Source organism: Octopus bimaculoides, chromosome 14, assembly GCF_046866305.1.
Source record: "Octopus bimaculoides isolate indiv1 chromosome 14, ASM4686630v1, whole genome shotgun sequence".
Lineage (NCBI taxonomy): Eukaryota > Metazoa > Mollusca > Cephalopoda > Octopoda > Octopodidae > Octopus > Octopus bimaculoides.
The window spans coordinates 46,769,083-46,791,073 of NC_142941.1; the positions used below are offsets into that span (position 1 = coordinate 46,769,083).

At 35.3% G+C, this 21,991-nt stretch overlaps 1 protein-coding gene across 2 annotated transcripts; it reads right to left on the reverse strand.

Annotated features, from left to right (window-relative positions):
- Positions 1-9,265: 9,265 nt before the first annotated feature.
- On the reverse strand, positions 9,266-13,997 carry LOC106884277 (uncharacterized). Of its 2 annotated transcripts, none has more exons than XM_014935568.2 (2): positions 13,617-13,997; positions 9,266-9,698 (listed from the first exon to the last, which is right to left on the reverse strand). In XM_014935568.2, exons 1-2 carry the CDS (start codon positions 13,696-13,698, stop codon positions 9,397-9,399), a joined length of 384 nt encoding a protein of 127 aa, XP_014791054.1. In that variant the 5' UTR covers positions 13,699-13,997; the 3' UTR covers positions 9,266-9,396. The 2 variants fall into 2 exon arrangements, with proteins under 2 accessions (XP_014791054.1, XP_014791055.1); XM_014935569.3 differs by lacking the exon at positions 9,266-9,698 and adding an exon at positions 10,320-10,780 and having other exon boundaries at positions 13,617-13,780.
- Positions 13,998-21,991: the final 7,994 nt, after the last annotated feature.

Here is a 21,991-nt window from a genome sequence, read left to right on the forward strand (position 1 = left end):
ATATATATATATATATATATATATATATATAATATATATATATATATATATATTATATATATATTATATATATTAATATATAATATATATATAATGAGAGAGAGAGAGAGAGATGCATATATGTACACATATATTTGTAGTACAAAAATATCCGAAGTATTAGCAGGATGTTTCTTCGCGAAAACTTCAGCAAAGAGATCTGTCATTTAGTATAAATCAATTTCAGAGTGAAATGACGAACAAAACGACACATGAAAAATATAAATACCTGTACAGTAACAGTACTGTTTTTATAGCCATTGGCGTTATCAAGGATTGAAACTGGAATCAATAAACAGCAATCTCAATATTGTTTTTTTTCTATGAGTAAATCCTTACAATAAGAACACCTAATCTGCCATAGCAGTTTTTCTTTAATTCACTGTTTGCACCGTATTATTTATAGCTCTATCTACATCGAGTTCCATCATAATAATAACCTCGGATTTAATGAAGAAATTAAAATTTTATAAATATTAGTGACAGGAATTAATATTCCAAAATTATGAAGAAAATATTTTTGTGTAACGTTTAACGATGTGCTAAATGAAATTGAATAAATCATCTGGTTTTCAAATATAACTTTCACATAAAAAGCAACGATAATTGTTGCGATTGCTGAAATTTTCCTCTTGATCAACCAACCATATGTAGTGAATGAGTATTTAATTTTCGTAGAGAAGTTGTTCATTTAAATCTGGTTATTCTGTGTCTAGAACGTTCTATGATTAAATAAATAAAAACCGATCAATGAGTTGAATATATGCTAATAACTGATGGAGGGAGAAAGTGTAGTATTTGTGACATTTTTCAGAGTTCCTGGCGTTGGTGAAAGACACAGGGCCTCCGTCGGTCAACGCTGATCATGCTTTCTGCTCCTGTATTCGCAAGCCTGGGCAATTTATATTTGTATTTATTTATTTATTTATTTATTAGGAAGACTATCAGTACTTCATGCATGAAATTGTCTTTTTTCCGCATCACTCCCTGTTTATCCAAAGGAAAAGCCGCTGATTTCTGTCCCAATAACTAAAAACTAATATCGTTAGAGTTGCTGCTGAGAGAATACAAGGACCTAAAACAGATGCCGCATGGTATCTCTCCCGGCTCTCTAACAGTTTCGCTTATCCAACGGCCTGGATTGGTACTTATTATCGATCCCGAAATGGTAAAATGTGCAGTTGATTTGGTATGATTCGAACTTAGATCCCAGAGAGCTGGAATAAATACTGCGAAACATTCTAACCAATACTCTAACGACTCTGCCAGTTCGCCACCTTTTTTTGATGGCAGGACGAGATGAAATTATGTCTAAATTGGATGATGGTTCAATTACTCATAACATAGTAGTGGACTCTACTGCTGGTACCCAAAGAACAAATATTGGTGTTATACTGGTGTCTGATTAGGTCTTTCATTTCAAACATATTAGTGAGTTTGTCAAATGATGTTTGACTACTGTTATCAGCATTTCGAGCAACAGAAGTTCTATCATTAGAAGCGAAGTGTCATTTTAAAAGAACTCAATATCAACAAAACGAATAGTAAAGAGTTTGATAAAAGAGATTTTACTGCACTGGGAGCTTAAATGAGAGAGATTGGACTTGATGGATTAGGGAATTGGTTGAGAGACTAGATTATATTGTGTTAGATGAGAAAAATTAGGCTTCCTGAGAGAATTAATTGAGAGAGAGAATTAAATGCAGCCCTTACATCTCGAGAAAATGCGTTAAAGTTTTCTCGTGTATTTGTGGTTGGGTTTTTTAAAATAAATTTGGAAGTTCAGGGAAGAAATCTCATTGCAATTTTCAGCTACTGAAGTGACTGCAATGAAGTTAATTCATTCGTTCTGTAGTCTTCGTTTTAAAACAAACATGATAAATGGTACGCGGATGCAACTTCAGTGGCCTATTTGGACCTCATTAAAATGTGTAGGGAGTTTAATTAGTGAAATGTAATGGCTCGTTGAGAGAACATTGCTTTCTGATGCGTTTATGCTCCGAATTTTAAAGGAGTTATGCTACTGCTTGTTGTCAACCGATGCAAATAAAGGCCTCTCTCTACCTTTCTCTCTCTCCCAATCTTGAGAGAGAGGGGGAGGGATAAATAGGTGGTGAGAGAGAGAGAGAAAGAGAGAGAGGAAAGAGAGAGAGAGAAAGAGAGAGAGAGAGAGAGAGAGAGAGTGAGAGAGAGTGAGAGAAAGAGAGAGAGAGAGAAAGAGAGAAAGAGAGATAGAGAGAGAGAGAGAGAGAGAGAGAGAGAGAGAGAGAGAGAGAGAGAGCGAATTGTTGTATTCAGTAGGTTGAATGACTAGAAACTCTCACAAGCCGAATGAAATACAGTTTTTCACTCACATGATTGAATAAATTACAGGACAGAAATAAAAATATTCGATATTGAATGTTTTTATTTTTTCTATGTTATGTTAATGCTTTTCTTTTTCATGGCGTGGCCCCCATCATGGTACAATCTCTAGCTCAAACACTTAACAATAAAAGTAAAAATGAACAAGAATTGTAAAGTGGAAATATATTGATAGGATCTCGCAATTAAATCACTTGTGCTATGTAATTTATTTTAATATGGGGTAGGACCGCCTTTGGTAGTAATTACAGCTTCAATTCTACGAGGTATGGACTGGTACAGTTTGAATTGTTTCCAAAAGAATTTTTGTCCATTCTTCAGCTAAAATAATCTCCAGTTCTTATAATGATGATGGTGGAGGATATTGACTCCTTGCTTGTTTTTCTAAATGCACCATAAATGTTCAATAATATTGAGATCTGGGGACTGTGGTGGCCAGATAAGATGTTCAACGTCACTAGAATGTTTCTCATGCCATTCAGTAACAACTTTAGCTGTGTGAATTGGTGCATTATCATCCTGAAAGATTGCGTTTCTCTCCGGATATAGTTCCGCAAGCATAGGATGAATTTGATCAGATAAAATGTTTAAATAGTCTTGACTATTAATTCTGCCATGAAGGGAAACTATTGGGCCGGCGGATTTCCAAGGTATAGCTCCCCCCTCCAGATCATCACAGATCTCCCTCCATGTTTAATAGCTGGAAGAAGTCAGTCGGGGTCAAATGCTTCTTGTGGCTGTCTCCACACGCATACTCGGCCGGTGGTCAGAAATAAGATAAAGGATGTCTCGTTCGAGAAAATAACATTCTTCCACTGCTCTAGGGACCAATTCTGTAGGTTTTTACTCCACTCTAAAAGCTTTGCAACGTTTTTTTTTTTGAAAATAGTGGTTTTCTGATTGCAGCTTTCCCGTGAAATTCGGCTTTGTGCAGCTCCCGGCGAACAGTTTTTGTGAAAACTGGGTTCTCGAGGTGGTGATTAACCTCTGCAGTAATTTTGGGGCCTTACTTTTGTGATCGTTTCTAACAATTCGCGTAAGAGTCTGACGGTCCCTATCTGAAAGTTTTAGTTTTCTTCCGGAGTTTTGTTTCTCAAAGGAGCAAGCGACATTGAGAGCTCTGCGAAGTGAATTGTACATTAATCATAATAACAGTTCCTTTGAATATTTGTCCCAAGACCAGTACTTTCTAAGGGGTGTGGAAGTCGATCACATCGGCCTTAGTACCCAAATTGTATTACTTCAACAACCCCGACATTTTGTCCGGCCTGCCAACTCACCGTCTTGTATAGTAATAATAGTGATAATAATAATAATAATAATAATAATAATAATAATAATAATAATAATAATAAAAACAATAATAATAGTAGTAGTAGTAGTAGTAGTAGTAGTAGTAGTAGTAGTAGTAGTAGTAGTAGTAGTAGTAGTAGTAGTAGTAGTAGTAGTTGTTGTTGTTGTTGTTGTTGTAATCTATTCTATAATCGAATGAAACATGATTAAGAAAAATGTCTATGCAAATTTTACTCCAGAATTCTGAAGTGAATAAGGAATTTTCAAAATTCCAGTTTATACGTAGTTTTTCTTTTTTAAAATATGGGTCTCTCTCTTCTTTTCTCAGTCAAATCATAAAACTCATTCCTATTCACCACGATATCTACTTCCTGTCTTCATTTTTTTAAAATCATGTTCTTTTTCACTTCCGGTCGATATTAAAATATCACATGATGCGTATGCAATTTTCACATTAACGTCTCGTACATGCAAATGCACAGTAATCGTTAATAAATCATAACAAAACACCAACAAAAGGAAAATAATTATGACATTCATAATAATTTTGCCTTTATATTTATTATAAAATTTAATTATGGCAATAATGTACAAATACGAATTCCTTTTAACATGTCATTTTGATTCAGTTAATGAATGATATGAATAATAATAACGACTCAGGTATAATAATTTCAAACAAATCGGTTAGTTTAGCGTGTGACTGGAACGAAAGTAAAATGAAAACACGAAAGGAAACAATGAAATATACTTCATTTCTGTATAATTTATAAATGTAATTTGAATATATCAGGGACCAGCGGTGAACAGCTTATACTGAGCAATGTATATATGTATATATATATGTAAATGTGTGTGTGTGCGTGCATACATATGCATACATGCATACATACATACATATATATATATATATATATATATATATATATATATATATATATATATATATATGAAAATTATATATAGTATATATATAAATATATAAATATATATATAAATATATATTTGCATATTCGTTGTATTAACATCCTCTCTACAATAGATAGAAGGCCTGAAATTTTGCGGGAGTAGGTCTGACGATTTTAGCAATCTCATTATTTAACAAATACTTATTTTACCGCCTCCCGCCCCCTAAAGGATGGAAGGCAACGTTGGTCTCGACGGAATTTGAACTCAGAACGTAAAGACGGACGAAATGTCACTCAGCATTTTTCTATCATGGAAAAGACTCTACATGATCGTCACTTTCTTCGTTGTATTATTATCAATACACTGTAATATTTCCATGAGAGACTTACGTAAGAGAAAAAAACTATGTTGTGCGACTATATTTCATGTAATATATATATAAAATACTATATATATAACATTATTTAATGATTGATTATTATTTTGTCGGTAGCAAAATTTTCCACATTTAGCATGGTATCAAATTATTTGGTTACGTATTATATCATAAGCATATGTAGAAATTGGGAACAGTTTGTTGTTTGCATTTCCGCTTCCGTTTCGTGTTTTCTTCTTTGTTCTTTTACAGTTGTTTCTTTACGTATATGTGTTTTAAATTACTGTTTTAGTTTGCAATTGAAAAAAAAGTAAAATTTGAAATGTGAAAATGCAAAATCGTAACAAATAAAACTACTTATTATTTATAAATGTATAGGAAATACATACATACATACGTACGTACATACGTACGTACATACGCGCGTACGTGCGTAATGTATGTATGTATGTATGTATGTATGTATGTATGTATGCAGGAGACAACCAATGTGTAGATTATATATGCAAGCACGTTATAAATATACTTCTTTGTATACATTAACATCGATAAAATCTAATGTATATGCATACTGCAGCAAAAATTTGTTTAGATTAGTATGAACGTAAAAATGAAAAAATTTTAATCTGGTATAGCAGAATAGATGTGAATTTATTTTTTAGGGTTAATCTTGAGTTATGTTGTTCTAGTAACTGTAGGGGTATCATTATTACTACTACTACTGAGCCAAGTCTTTATTACATACATTTAGTTCTATAATTACAGATGTCACCAATCTGAGTCACTTCAACCGCCATAAAGTCTTTACTATCATCACTGGGCTGCCTTCATTGCAATCACCATTGAGTCGTTGTAACTATCAATGATTAGCTTTATTATTATCCTTTTTATTATAGGCACAAGGCCTGAAATTTTAGTGACGAGGCAGGTCGATTACATCCACTCCAGCGCTGATTCAATGCTTATGTTATCGACTCCGAAACGATGAAATGCAAAGTTGACCACGGCAGGATATGTAATCAAATCGTAAAGAGCCGGGGCGAAATGATGGTATTTTCTCTGATGTGCTAACGATGCTCCCGTCTCACGCCTTTGAGCTGCATTATTATAATTACCACTGATTTGTGCCATTAGAATCACCACTGAGCTTTCACAACCATTATTGAGCTTTTTACTTCTGATCATTACCGAGTTTTGTCTTTAAAACCACCATTGAGTCTTTACAACCATCGCTGAATATTTACAACTATTACTGAGTCTTTACAAGTATCATTGAACCACTTCGTTATTATCAATACTGAGCCTTGTCATTACAGCCGTCACTGAGTTGTGTCTTTACAACAAGCGTTGAGTTTTCACATGCTTCATTGAACTGTTGTTTCATTATGATAACCACTTACAACTACACACCTTCCTGTCATTGAAACCATTACTGAGTTCTGTCATTAAAACCTCCATTAAACAGTTTTATTATTACGAACAACACAGAGATGTAATAATATAGCCATAAAGTAACCAGAATTAAGCTGCTTTATTAGATCAGCCGTCGAGTTCACGTTGCGATCATTGCCGAGATCTTTCATTGCAATCAATTGAGTTAGCATTACAAGCACAAATTATTTGCTTTATTACAACTAACGTTGATCTATGTCATTCAAGCAACTACAAACAGAGCTATTTCATTATAACTAGCACCAAGATATGTCATTTCATCCAATACGGATCTTTCGTTGCAAGTATCGTTGAGTTGTTTCCTTAAAAACAAAATTCATCTGTCGCTTGGCATAAGGTGTAGCTATCATTACAACCATTAAACTGCTTCACATCAAATTCTGCTAGTTCGTTAGAACCAATACGATTTGTGTCGTAAAAGCGGACACAGAGGTAACAGTGCAAATACTGCTGAACTTACAATTTTGATCAAATTATTTGATTCTGTGATGTTTGTTCTGATGTATTTCAGAATTTCATTGACATCTTTTTTTTCTTTTTTTTTTTTTCGTTTCTTGGTTCAATTTCCATCGATCAACCTTTTTAAGGTTGCAAATAATATCGCTATCGTTCTCCTGTAGTCTTACCTTTATTCTGTTGTAGGTTGGCTTTTGTTCATCTGCCATATCGCTAATAGGTTTATCGTCTTCTTTTAGATCGTCTATATGTCCCTCATCAAATAAACTACCACTGCTCCTTTCCTCTGCTATGAGATTACTCATATTAGTAAGAACTGTATCTTCATTCTTATCTATGCTGCTATTGTTCATGACCCGTCTTTTGATAGCTTCGAGCTCTACTTCTGTGAAATAACACAATTCTTTTCTTATTGCTCTAGCTTGATCACATGGTCGCTGTTCCGTGAGTTGAAACAATCCCTTTTCTCTCCAATGATCATATATACGTTGTCGGTAACCCCTAATTTGAGCATCAGTTTCATCTACCGAGTTGCTCAGGTAGTAACACTCTATGACCACAGCATTAATTTGTTTGTTCCATCTACGCCGTGTGTGGTGGTCCCTTTCTGGATATCGACAGGCTGGAGCCGGACCAGAATCTTTGAGCCTACCGGGTGTATCACTGTCACCGTCATTGGCTTCAGTTTCATTACCTCTATTATTCACAATATTTTGTTTTTTAATTGTCACTCATATGAGGTAGCGATTATCAGGTTGCGCAATTAACGGTGTTTTTATTGTGACACCATCACTAGATGTATCATTTTTAGCCCATAAGGAGACTCCACCCGTTTCCTTTCATTATTATTATTATTATTATCATTATTATTATTATTATTATTATTATGATAAATAATGAGAAAGATGAGGAAGAGAAGCATAAAGTTGACAATGAAGATGTAAAAGTTGTTGGTGATGATGATGATGATGATGATGATGATGATGATGATGATGATGATGATGATGATGAAATGAGTGCGCTCTTCACAATATGATTAATTTTTGGCAGAGTGGTTATCAGGGGTTGTAAGGAGTAAGGGACGGGTGTTATCATTCGCATGTAAGCACTGAAGTGTACAAGAAGTTAATGGACGGTAATGAGGTGATAATGAGGTGATAAAGACGTGATAATGAGGAGGTAATGAGGCAAAACGGACACGTTAATTAATTTTTGCCACAATCAATAAATACTATGTGGTTCACTTTGTTCATGCTCACCAGTTCCCGTGTACGGGTACAAAACAACAAAGAAGATTAAGTGTTTCTTCAATAGTGCATGTATCACTCCTGTCTGACCCTTCCTTAATGCATCATGGCTGATGTCTCGTAGCGCGGTGCATTTAGGGGCATTGAATGTGATGCATGCATGCATGTATATGAATATATGTATGTGTTTGAATATACGTAGTCTGATCAATAAGTATCCGGACTGTTGAATCTCAGGGAAATTCAGCATGACACAGAGTGTGATAAGGCTGTCCCTTTGAAATACAGATTCAACTCGATTTTACCAGCTGAGTGGTCTGAAGCAATGTGAAATAGAGTATCTTGCGTAAGGATACAACGCGCTGTAGGGAATCGAACTCGCGATCTTGCGATCCTGAATCGGATACTCCAACCACTTAGCCACGCGCCTTCACTGTATGGTCCACCCTGTTCATATACATGCCACTAGCCCCTCGTAGTAATATCTTTCAGCTTATTTCTCTTTAAGGTGTCTTTCATATGTGTGTGTGTGTGATTTGAAAATGTCTTTTTCTTTAATTAGGCACCAACCCAGTAATTTTCCGATGAGAAGGTGAGTCGATATCATCGACCAAAAAATTTGCTACTTTATTTTATCGAACCATAAATGTCGAAAGAAAAAGTTGACCTCGGTGCAGTTTGAACTCAAAATCTAAGGATTTGGAATAAATATCCTGAAGCAATTTTACGACGCTCTAGTGACTCAGTGTGCTTGCTGTCTTCATGTACTAGCACTTTGCATGATGGATTGTACCGTTCATATCGCCTTTGCTCCCAGCACAACCATAATCCAATATTTGAAACCGTATTAAAAATCATAGAAAAATCATAACTAAATAATACTTTCAGATGTTGATACAAGGCCAGAAACTTCGGAGAAGGGGATAAGTTGATTACATCGACTACAATACTCAAGTGGTACTTATTTTATTGACACCGAAAAGATGAAAAGTAAAGTCAACCTTGGCGGAATATGAATTCAGAATAGAGCGACGGCGAAATGCCGCTAAACACTTTACCCTGCGCAGAAACGATTCTGCCAACTCACCGCCTTATAAATTATAGTAAAATAATAAAAACAAAGACCATATTTGTTTAACGGGTTTATTTCATTCCGTTTCTGCTTTTACTTTATACATGTGTGTGTTTATTGATTTTCTTTACTTCTTTCTTATATCCGAATCACCAGATGAGAGCGACTGGTGTCTCTTCATGTAACGTTTAGGAATAAATGCGATCCATACTATCACCTAGAAAAGAATTTTGGAAGTTGCCGCCTAACGTTCCTCCATTGGCTTGGGCCAAAGTGATTCTCTGCAACTTCACACTATCTCCCAGCATTTTATAGGAATTTGCCATCATCATGTACGCTTTGAATTGAGCGTACATAGATTTAGTCAGCAGTTCCTCTAGGATTTTCTTCTTGTGGTCACTTTTCGATCCTGATTTTCCGCCATGTCCGCTGTCCATATCGCTATCCCAAAAAGAACCTGGTCTATCGTTGTTCCATCTTTTGTCACCGTCTGTTAAATTTTATTGAAAAATATAATAATAATAATAATAATAATAATAATAATAATAATAATAATAATAATAATAATAATAACAATAATAATAATAATAATAATGATTTCAAGTTTTTGCCACAAGGGCTGCTTAGGGGAAGGGATTAACTCGAATTCATCGACCCCGGTTCGTAACGGTACTTATTTAATAAATACTCCGAAAGGATGGAAAGCAAAGTCTTCGGTGGAATTTGAACTCAGAACGTGCAGGCGGACAAAATATCGCTAAGCATTTTGCCCGGCATGCTAACGATCCTACCAGTTTGCTGTCTTAATAATAATAATAATAATAATAATAATAATTATTATTATTATTATTATTATCATTATTATTATTATAATGATAATAATAATCCTTTCTACTAAAAGCACAATATCTGAAATTTGGTAGCGGGGGACTAGTCTATTACACTGACCCCCCAGTGTTTCACTAATACTTAATTTTTCGACCCCGAAAGGACGTAAGGCAAAGTCGACTTTGGTGTAATTTGAACTCAGAAAGTAGCGAAATGCCGGGAACTATTCTGCCGATTCACCACCTTATAAATTATAATGAAATAATAAAAAACAAAGACCATGTCTATTTAACGGTTTTATTTCATTCCGTTTCTACTTTTACTTTATAGATGTCTATGTTTATTTATTTTCTTTACTTCTTTCTTATATCCGAATCACCAGATAAGAGCGACTATTGAAACACATTAGTCTGCATCACAGAACTATATCTTCATGTAACGTTTAGGAATAAAACCGATCTAGGCTATCACCTAGAAAGCTATTCCGGAAGTTTCCGCCTAACGTTCCTCCATTGGCTTGGGCCAAAGCAATTCTCTGCAACTTCACACTTTCTCCCAGCATTTTATAGGAATTTGCCATCATCATGTACGCTTTGAATTGGGCGTACATAGATTTAGTCAGCAGTTCTTCTAGTACTTTCTTTCTTTGGTTACTTTTCGAGTCGGATTTTCTGCCGTGTTCGCGGTCCATACCACTATCCCAAAAAGAACCTGGTCCATCGTTGTTCCATCTCTTGTCACCGTCTGTTAAATTTTATTGGAAAGTATAATAATAATAATAATAATAATAATAATAATAATAATAATAATAATAATAATAATAATAGGAAGAAGAAGAAGAAGAAGAAGAAGAAGAAGAAGAAGAAGAAGAAGAAGAAGAAGAAGAAGAAGAAGAAGAAGAAGAAGAAGAAGAAGAAGAAGAAGATAATAATAAGTAAGCAAACAATGCTGGATCATAGATATAGCATGCCCAACTGACAACAAGGTATGCGATAAGGAAGAAAGAAAAGTCGATAGATATGACAGGTTAGCTTGGGAAGTTAAGCAGTTGTGGTCGATGAAAAAGGTAGCAGTAGTACCAATAATAGTCGGAGTCCTGGGAACAGTGAGTAAAATCTTGAGAAGTACGTGGAACAAATAGTGGCTGCAGTAAGGGTGGTACACTTGCAGAAAACAGCACTGCTTGGAACCGCTCGAATACTCCAGATGGTGCTCGAAAAATAAGGGGTCTTACCATAGTTCCCTGGTAGGGGACAGCTGGCACCGCAGTGCATTTCCAGCGATAGAAGATGGGCAAAGATAATAAATAATAATAATAATCATTTCTATTATAGGCACAAGACCTGAAATTTTGGAGGAGTAGGTAAGTCGATTACGTTGACCCCAGAGCGTAACTGATACTTATTTTATCAACCCTTAAGAGATGAAAGACAAAGTTGACTCGGAACGTAAAGACTTCTGAATTTTGCAAACCATCTTCTGCAAGTTCTTTCATTCAAACATTCTTTCCCATAAACTGAGTGTATGTTTCGAGTCGCTTCGGCTGCAGAGTTTCCTTTTTTGTACTCATAAAGCATTATGTGTCTCAAATGTTCTTTAAACACTTCCGTGTTAGAAAGGGTTTTAATCAAAGAAATTTTAATTCTATTATTCTGTAAAATAATATTTAATTAGTTTAAATGTACACAAATGCATAAAAATAATTTTTAATTCCATTAGACATACTAAAATACTACTAAATTTCATTCAATTTTAAAAAAGGTAAAATCGGACAGAACTTATGGGATATCATTATATATATATATTATATATGCATGGTTCAAAGATACAGAAAACAAAAGACAAAGACAAGTGAGAGAACAATAAGCATCTAAATCAGTTTGACGCTAGGGAGAAAAGGAAAGGTCTTTGACGTTTCGACCCTGCGCTCTTCAACAGAAAGGGACGAGAGAAAAAAACGCGTCGGTCTTAATGGTTAGGCAAGCTGGAATGGTGAACAGAAGACAAAAGAGAGAAAATAGCAAATTTATTAACGTAGGAAATGTATAAGTTCGAAAGTTCGAAAAGTTCAGAGGGTACAAGAAGTCGTGGTAGATTTGTATGATGTTGATCAACAACAATATATATATATATATATATATGTATGTGTGTGTGTGTGTGTGTGTGTGTGTGTGTGTGTGTGTGTGTGTGTGTGTGTGTGTGTGTGTGTGTGTGTGTGTGTGTGTATGTGTGTGTGTGTGTATGTGCGTGTGTGTGTATGTATATATATATATATATATATATGTATATATACAGGCATATATATACATATATACGTATATGTGTATGTATATATAACTATATATTTATATACATATACATATATGTGTATATATATGTATATTCTATATATGTATATATTATATATATATATATATTATATATATATATATATATATATATATATATATATATATATATGTATATATATATATATATATATATATATATATATATATGTATATATATATGTATATGTGTGTGTGTGTGTGTGCATATATATCTATAAATATATATTTATATACATAAATATATATATGCATATATATTTATATGTATATATATATATTATATATATACATATTATATATATATATATATATATATATATATATATATATATATACTCTTGTACTCTTTTACTTGTATCAGTCATTTCACTGCGGCCACGCTGGAGCACCGCCTTTAGTCGAGCAAATAGACTCCAGGACTTATTCTTTGTAAGCCTAGTACTTATTCTATCGGTCTCTTTTGCCGAACCACTAGGTTACGGGGACGTAAACGCACCAGCATCGATTGTCAAGTAATGATGGTGGTGGGGGACAAACACAGACAAACAAACATATGCACACACATATTTATATATACATATATACGACGGGCTTCTTTCAGTTTCAAATCCACTCAAAAGGCTTTGGTCGGCCCGAGGCCATAGTAGAAGACATTTGCCCAAGGTGCCACGCAATGGGACTGAACCCGGAACCATGTGCTTGGTAAGCAAGCTACTTACCACACAGCCACTCCTGCGCCTATATCTATCTATCTATATATATATATATATATATATATATATATATATATATATATATATATATATACATATATATATATATATATATATATATATATACATACATTCATACATACATACATACATACATACATAAATACATACATACAGACATATTACATATATTATATTATATATTACATTCTGCGGATTCGCGATAAGAAATTCGCTCCACCGGCTAATCATTTCCGGGTATATATATTGATATATGTGTGTGTATGTGTGCGTGTGTGCATGTATGTGTCTTTCTGTCCCTTTATCTGCCTGACTGTATGTATTATGCATCTAATTCTCTATTTGTGCACGCGTATATATATATATATATATATATATATATATATATATATATATATATATATACATGCGTGTATGTGTATAAATATATATATATATGTATGTATGTTTGTATGTATGTATATGTAAGCATATGGACACATCCTAACGCACATACAAACTGGAAATATAACTTACCGTATCCACCTAAGAAATTGAATGCTTCAGATGTCAGCACAGACGCAGCTAGAAAGCAGAATAGAATGCTTAACGAGTTCATACTGAGAGCAGTGTTGATTGTATTCGAACCAATGAACGAATGATGGATAATGATGCGATTATGACTGTATTTATAGTAGTTACGCAATAGACCGTCCTATTAGATAAAACAATATTAGCAGGTAATTCCTGCTAGACGAAATATACATATGATAATATATATGTAATATGTACTGAGATTAATGTCGGACAGGTGAGTCAACAAAGCAGATGGTAATTTGTTGGTAATGGAGTATAAACAAACTAGTTTATAGATCGGTTGGGAGAAGGGATGAAGAAAACAGACGATCAGTTTGTGGTGGGTGAAGAATGAACAAAACAGACGATAAATAGAAAAGCGAACGATGGGGAAGGAGAGACAATGACAAGATAAAGAGTGAAGGAGAGAAAGAGTGAGGTTAAGGGATCACAGGAACTAAAGTCTTTTGTAAACAGTATCCCATCATATAGTTTAAATTGTAAATAGAAAAAACTATTCACGGACATTTTACATTATACACACTAATTGATACTTTCAAATAGTTTCCTTCTGCTTATTTTTGTTTTAACTGCCTATGATTAAGTGTAGAACTTTTACTTCGTAACGTAGTTGAGAATTTCTCACGCTACAGCATTCTTTTTCGAGTACTACTGTATTCTGAACATGTGGCACTGGTCTAGAATCTTACAGTTATGTTAGAGTTTACTATATAGAACATTGCAAACGTGTACGGCACATGAATCATTTGCCTGTGGTGTTACACTGTGTACCATCTCATTTCACAATACCCTTCTAGATACTGCATTGCTAATCCCTTGTATATGTGGCATTGTTACATTTTGCTAGCTGTGGGAGGTAAATGATCCACGAGTGGCTGCAGTTTTTTGCTGAATGTGTGTCGCAATAACTGAGTCATCTGCAAGTTAGGTGTCGCTGATAAGCGCTTTGTAGAGTCTGGTGTTTCGTTTTGACATTGAAAAAATTGTAAAGTCTGTTTTTGGATCTCTCTCTCTCTCTCTCTCTCTCTCTCTCTCTCTCTCTCTCTCTCTCTCTCTCTCTCTCTCTCTCTGTTGCAATGCAAAGAACATAATGTAGGAAGTCCCAATGAAGGAGCAAGGTTCATTGGTCTGAAGAAGACAAGCTCCTTGAAACAGATCCCAGAAGGTTCTACATGACATGCGCCCCCATCGATAATTATAAGATGGTGGTTGTCCACCAATTCATCTACTTTGGGCTGACCATAAGTAGTAACTGTAGCAACCTCCTCTTGGATATAGAAATCTATAACAGGATTAGGAATTCAACAGCGTTCGTCAGTTTCACTAAACGGAAGAATGCAAACAGCAAGCTAAAGGTCATGAAAGACTAAACAGTAGTGTACAACAACATTACTGTTTGACCACAAGCTTCAAAGAGTAAGGTGTGGACAACCTATATCAGATAGGAAAGAAGGTTTACCTTCTGAGATTATCTGAGATTTTCTCACTGCATAATGAGTATATTTTAGCAAGATAAAATGACCAACACTATGGCTATGACTCACATTGTCAACTCCAGCATGTACATATTTCTTAGAAGTGCAGGCTACGCTGGCTGGGTCACCTCAGGTGTATGGCGGATGTCTGCGTGTCCAAAGACTTCCTCCGTGCAAAATAATAACAGGAAGAACATGAAAACACTGGGCATTGGCTCCAAACGTAGAGAGGCTTTTACTGCTGACCGAGTAAGGTACTTATAACACTTTCCACAAACACCTGTTAATGAGAGAGGGAAAGTGATGGATATTGCAGTAGGTAAAAAACAAAGATCGCAGAAACGGCTGTTCCTACACAGACTCGGAACTTCACACAAATGTGATCTCTTCGATAATAATTGTCATTCTTACATGGAACGCCACAGCTCTGAGAAACTCCACCTTGAGGGACAGACTAAGAGGACGTGATAATCACAGTTAACCTTGATCCACGGGGGGCGTATAGATTACATGATTATCTGCCATAACTTATCTCTCACCGATGGTATCGATACAGTTTAAGTAATTTTGTATACGTATTTTATTTCGTTTACAACATGATACAAATGGCATTGCTGGGTTTTAATTTTGTAGTGGGATTATAGTTCACTGAATAGGATATTACCACAATCTGGGACATGTAATATCGATATGATCTTGTATGCATATAAAATTTAGAGTTCACTGGATGTTGTATTGTAACATTCCAGTATATGTGGGTCTGCTAAGAGTTCGAACATGTAGCAATTATGCGTTCCCATATATGTTTTAACTTTAACGACCTGTGTTCGACATCTTGCTACTACATTTTTACATCAACAGTAGAAGAGAGCACGAGAGGGTAAGAGGATTTGAGAGAAAAAAATAAGCGAACAGAAATGAAAAGAAAAGGACAGAAATATTAAAACGTGGTGCTTAACAGATATGGCGAGAAGCTGAAGTTAAAGACTATATTAAACAATCCACAATCAAGCATGGCTCGCTTGTAAACAATAATTGTAAACGACAAACAATTTTCCATTTAACTTTAACTCATCTCTGTCTATTTTAATCTCATACCAGCCAATGTTTACTCTCCATTAACGTATTTGCCAATGTAAACAGATACATATCAACCTTAGATTTCTCACGGGAAGGTTTTAATAACAAAAGATCTTCAACGAATTTTATTGAAGCTTCCAATGGAGACCAGATTTTCTAAACTTGTCAAAAATTGACTTGAGTAAAAACCTGCGTTATATGTGACCCTGCTCAGAAGGATCAACAAGAAATGTATGTGATGGTGGTGCCTATGAATGCGTGTGTATGTATTTATATATATATATATATGTGTGTGTGTGTGTGTGTGTGTGTGTGTGTGTGTGTGTGTGTGTGTGGAGGCGCAATGGCCCAGTGGTTAGGGCAGCAGACTCGCGGTCGTAGTGTCGCGGTTTCGATTCCCAGACCGGGCGTTGTGAGTGTTTATTGAGCGAAAACGCCTAATGCTCCACAAGGCCCCAGCGAACCTTGCTATACTATTTCAAGACAACTTTCTCTCACTCTTTCTTCTTGTTTCTATTGTACCTGTATTTCAAAAGGCCAGCCTTTTCACACTCTGTGTCACGCTGAATCTCCCACGTGTCTGTGGAGTGCTCAGCCACTTGCACGTCAATTTCACGAGCAGGCTGTTCCGTTGATTGGATCAACTGGAACCCTCGTCGTCGTAACCGACGGTGTGCCGTAGTAATATATATATATATATATATATATATATAAGTAGGCATGCATACATCCATATATCAAATACATCCATATGTGTGTATGTGAGCAGGCATATACATATGTATATATAGATAGATACACACACAAGCACACTCACATATACATACATGCATACATACATATATACGCAGAGAGAGGGGGGGGAAGGAGAGTGAGATGTATGTATGTTTGAATATAAGTGGAAAAGCAAATCAGAAAAATTGTTACGGCTAAAACATTTAAAAACACACTCTACAAATACGTACATACATACATACACAAATGTATATACAGATATATATATATATATATATATATATATATATATATATATATATATATATATATATATATATATACATGTATAGATAGATGAGTATAACGTATTCATATATATATATATATGCAAGTGTGTGTGTTTATAATTTATTGTAGTATATGTTATATACATTTAATAATAGTGTATTAGTATATCTTGGATAAATTCCTATTGTTCTATGTTCTGTCGTCTGAAAAATACTTTAAAAGAGACATTGTCTTACGATGTAGCAAATTATACTCTTTTGAAGAAAGGTTATTGTAGTTTGTATATTATAAAATATAAACATATTATATAAACATTTTAAGCGCTTGATGGTAGTATCGTTAGAGACATTATCCTCACCACCACCACCACCACCACCTCCAGCACTATCCAAGTTGCTGTAACGCATTAATTACGATTGTTTGCATTGCAGTATTAAATTCGAGCATTAAAGGAAAATAAAAATAAGGGGATCAAATACAATGGTGGCTTTTAGAATGAAACAGGGCTTGCAATACGTTCCTGGCCGTTTTAACTCGAGCAAATACGACAGGTATGTGTGTGTGTGCGTGTGTGTGCGTGTGTGTGCATGTGTATATGCATATATGTATGTATGCCATTATTCGGTTTATTCCAAGATTTCCTGCCAATAGAGAAAGAACCGGTTTCCAATCCAGATCCAACATCAACAACAGAGTATTTTTGTTTGTATGCATGTCATTATTAAGTTTACTTTTGTACCAAACCAGTGTGTGTGTGTGCGTGTGTGTGTGTGTGTGTGTGCGTGTGTATGTGTGTGTGTGTGTGTGTGTGTGTGTGTGTGTGTGTGTGTGTGTGTGTGTGTGTGTGTGTGTGTGTGTGTGTGTGCATGCGCGCGTGTGTGTGTGTTTGTACGTTATTAAATATTTGACTCGTATGACTCGGATGGAATGTTTCCTTTACAGTTTATCAAACGTTAAGAAGAATTTCCTGATGTTTGTGGGAATCTTATTTTTCCAGGTTAAGATTTCTAATTTGGACTCTTTTGAAGTAGTGATGTTAACTTGGCATAGTGTTTAGCAATGCGATACGTTTTACAGCAGAGACGAAGTTCAATTCTCATTGCAGATATTACAATTTTTTTTTCCATCATCTTCTGCATTAGATATATAAAATACCGTACCGGGATGGTAACTGTGTTCCTAGCTGATAAGCCGCTTGTATTAGCTTGAGGTTAAGGTTTCGAATTTGGATACCTGAAGTTCTGATATCTCTATTTTTGTAGTGGTTAGCAGGGGACTACACCTTACTGCAGATACAAGGTTCGACACTCGAAGGCAATGTTACAACTTTTCTTCGTTTCCGATGTAATAATAATAATAATAATAATAATAATAATAATAATAATAATAATAATAATAATAATGCACACACATAGAATAAATAGTGAGGGTTTATCAAACCGGGCAAAATACTTCATAAGTTCTCTGTTGGTACATCAGGCTAACAACATTACTTAAATTGGGGAAGAACTCCAAGTTATCTTTTTTGTAGGATTCAAAGTTATGGTTCATCACAATTCTATATTGTTAATCCGTGGATGGGCCTCAGATAGACTGGTTTTTACAGAGTGATATATAATAGACAAGTTAGAATAATGGTCATTACAAATAATTCCTTTATTATAGCAAATTTGGTTTACAGATGTTTCCAGTAGTCATTATAGATAGGTTTATTCCATTGGTCTATTGTTCAACTGCGATAAATTGAAAGACCTAAGAAAATTAATGATACCTCCGACAGCAGCTCTGACGAAGGTATCATCAGTTTTCTTCGGCCTTTCAATTTACCTCAGTTGAACAATAGACCAATGGAGTAAACCTATCTATAATGATTACTGGAAACAGCTGCAAGCCAAATTTACTATAATAAAGGAATTATGTGTTAAGATCATTATTCCAACTTGTCTATTATATAAACACACACACACACACACACACACACACACACACACACACACACACACACACACACACACACACACACACACACACACACACACACATATATATATATATATATATGGGAGAATATACAAATAATAACAACAGACGAGGACAGGTGGTGTAAATAACAAAAGTATATATTAGTATGACGCTCGGGAATACGGAAAGTCTTTGACGTTTCGAGCTACGCTCTTCAACAGAAAGAATACGGAGACAAAGAGAAAAACACGGAGAAAAAAAATTGAATAGTGTTCAGTCAACGGTCAATCATAATATATATATATATATATATATATATATATATATATATATATATATATATATATATATATATATATATATATATATACTCGTATGATGAGTCACTCTGTTATTCGATACTCCCATAAGTATGAGCATATGTACATATATACATTTAGACATACATGATTTCAAAAGAGGAAAAGAGAAAGCAAATCAATGCTACCTTTCGGTGAACGACCGCCATTTATTCCATATTATATACAAAGTTATGCAATTTTATGCAATAAATTTAGAATTCATTCACTTTTCCTAACCAGCTTTTGAAATGAAATTGCAAATGTGAGGAGAAATTTCACTGCTTCATGTGTAATTCCAACCAAGCAATTTGTGTGTGTGTGTGTGTGTGTGTGTGTGTGTGTGTGTGTGTGTGTGTGTGTGTGTGTGTGTGTGTGTGTGTGTGAGAGAGAGAGAGAGAAAGAGAGAGAGAGAGAGAGAGAGAGAGAGAGAGAGAAAATATCCAGTATAATTATATATAATCCGAAATTGTTTTATATTAGCACCAGACTCCTTGCAATCGGATAGATCGAGGTGTTTAAGCCAGGTACAAGCAGTTCCTTACCAATTAGAAAACACTGCTACACGTCAGAAGTAGGTAACAACACCGCCACCCTGCTATCCTTTTACCTCATTTCAGAAGAGAATAAATCTTTGTTCAGTCATTCATCTGCTTGAAAGATCTGTCTTAAAACAACTAAATAGATTTGTTTCTTCTTTAGAGCCAGCAGAGACCAGCAAACATGTATCATGCTTTCACTAATTATTTTAGATGCCTTTGTAGTCGTGAGCCGACATAAACCAACCCTTCTCGACTGACCCAACGAAACGTCCAGGATGTGACCACTAGAGAGAGAGAGAGAGAGAGAGAGAGAGAGAGAAACAGACTGTCAGAGTGAGTCGCGGGCGTACTCAGACGGTACTCATTTTCAGCTGAATAGACTGAAGCTACGTGAAATGAAGTACGTTGATCATGGATGTAACGCATCACTCGATCCAGAACTTGAACACCCGATATTATGGTTGTGAGTCGATTATCTTAAGTCACTATGTCACGTGCCGTCACGAAATGAAGTCCTTTACGTGGAAATAAAAACAGAATGTCAAGACAAGAATGTTTTTCATCATGGGATAACTTGATCAGGGCGTAATCACTAGCAATAACGAAAATGCCGATTTGGTTATAGTCCAATACTTGATGAGCTCTCATTTTATTGCTGCCCCGAAAATTTTGCTAAAAGTATACATAGCACGGTGGTGCTCCAGCATGACCACAGCCACTTGGCTGAAACCCATAAATAAATAAATAAATACTTCCGAGACCTACTCACAGAAACCCACAAGAACTACAGTCATCCTGATAACTGAAGCTATAACGCTACACTAGTTGTTTTTTTTTTCGGACCACGCCAGTTCGCTCGGACCGTACTCGTTACCCTCATTCATCTTTCAACAATTTACCGGGAGAATCACTTCCCTCTCCCGCTTCTCTTTTTTTCAAATTAAACATGGGAAAGTAAATGAGAAATTGGCCAAAGGAAAAGGCGTCTGTAGTTGGCCTTTCCAATCTGGTCCATCACAACCTCATTTTATAAGGCCACCAGTCGGATAAGCATCACCTGTCCTTCCAGTCCAAATGAAAATGGTTGGAAGATCATTGTAAAGGACACAGTTGATAGCCAGATCTATCTGGTACCTGACAATATGCGTTCTACATAAATCCACAAGTTAGCATTGGACGAATGCGTCCAGAAGTTTCGTCTCCCTGCATGTATCTCGGATAGGTCCGGCTGATGGCGCATTCGTGCTTGTGGAGTTTATATTACATTGTCAATGCCACCCCTCCCCACACACACACCGGTAGCACTGCCAGGTCAGAGATTTCTGGAATTTAGTTACAGTTCCCGGCCCGAAAAAACTCCTTCAGAATAGACCAGTTAGTTAATTTTCATCTACGTCCAGATTTCGAGAAACTCCACGCTTTTGTTCGCCATTAATACTTTATTGAACGCCAATGTGAAACTTCCACCAGCCGCAACGCCCGACTGGTAGTGGGCTGCGATTGTTTAACGACATTCTAGATGCCAAGTATGTCAATAATAATAGATTTTCTTTATTATTGCTGCCAAGACCCATTCATTTATACAACAAAAACTCTTTCGGACATATTACATATGTGGCGAAAGAATCGAAAAGAATCGAAAAACGAATGGAGAACTAGAGACTTTATGCAACGTATTCAAACGTATTACCACAATAACAACAGTAATAATAATAATAATAATAATAATAATAATAATAATAATAATAATAATAATAATATACTAAGAAACAGCCACAAATCTACATGCCCACAATCATCCTCTGTACAATATATTCAACTGCAAGAACAATCTTACTGCAATAGAAAAATGCTCACCTTGAGAAAAATCAACATCCAGAATAACTGAATGAAATCATCAAAAGCTGATACGG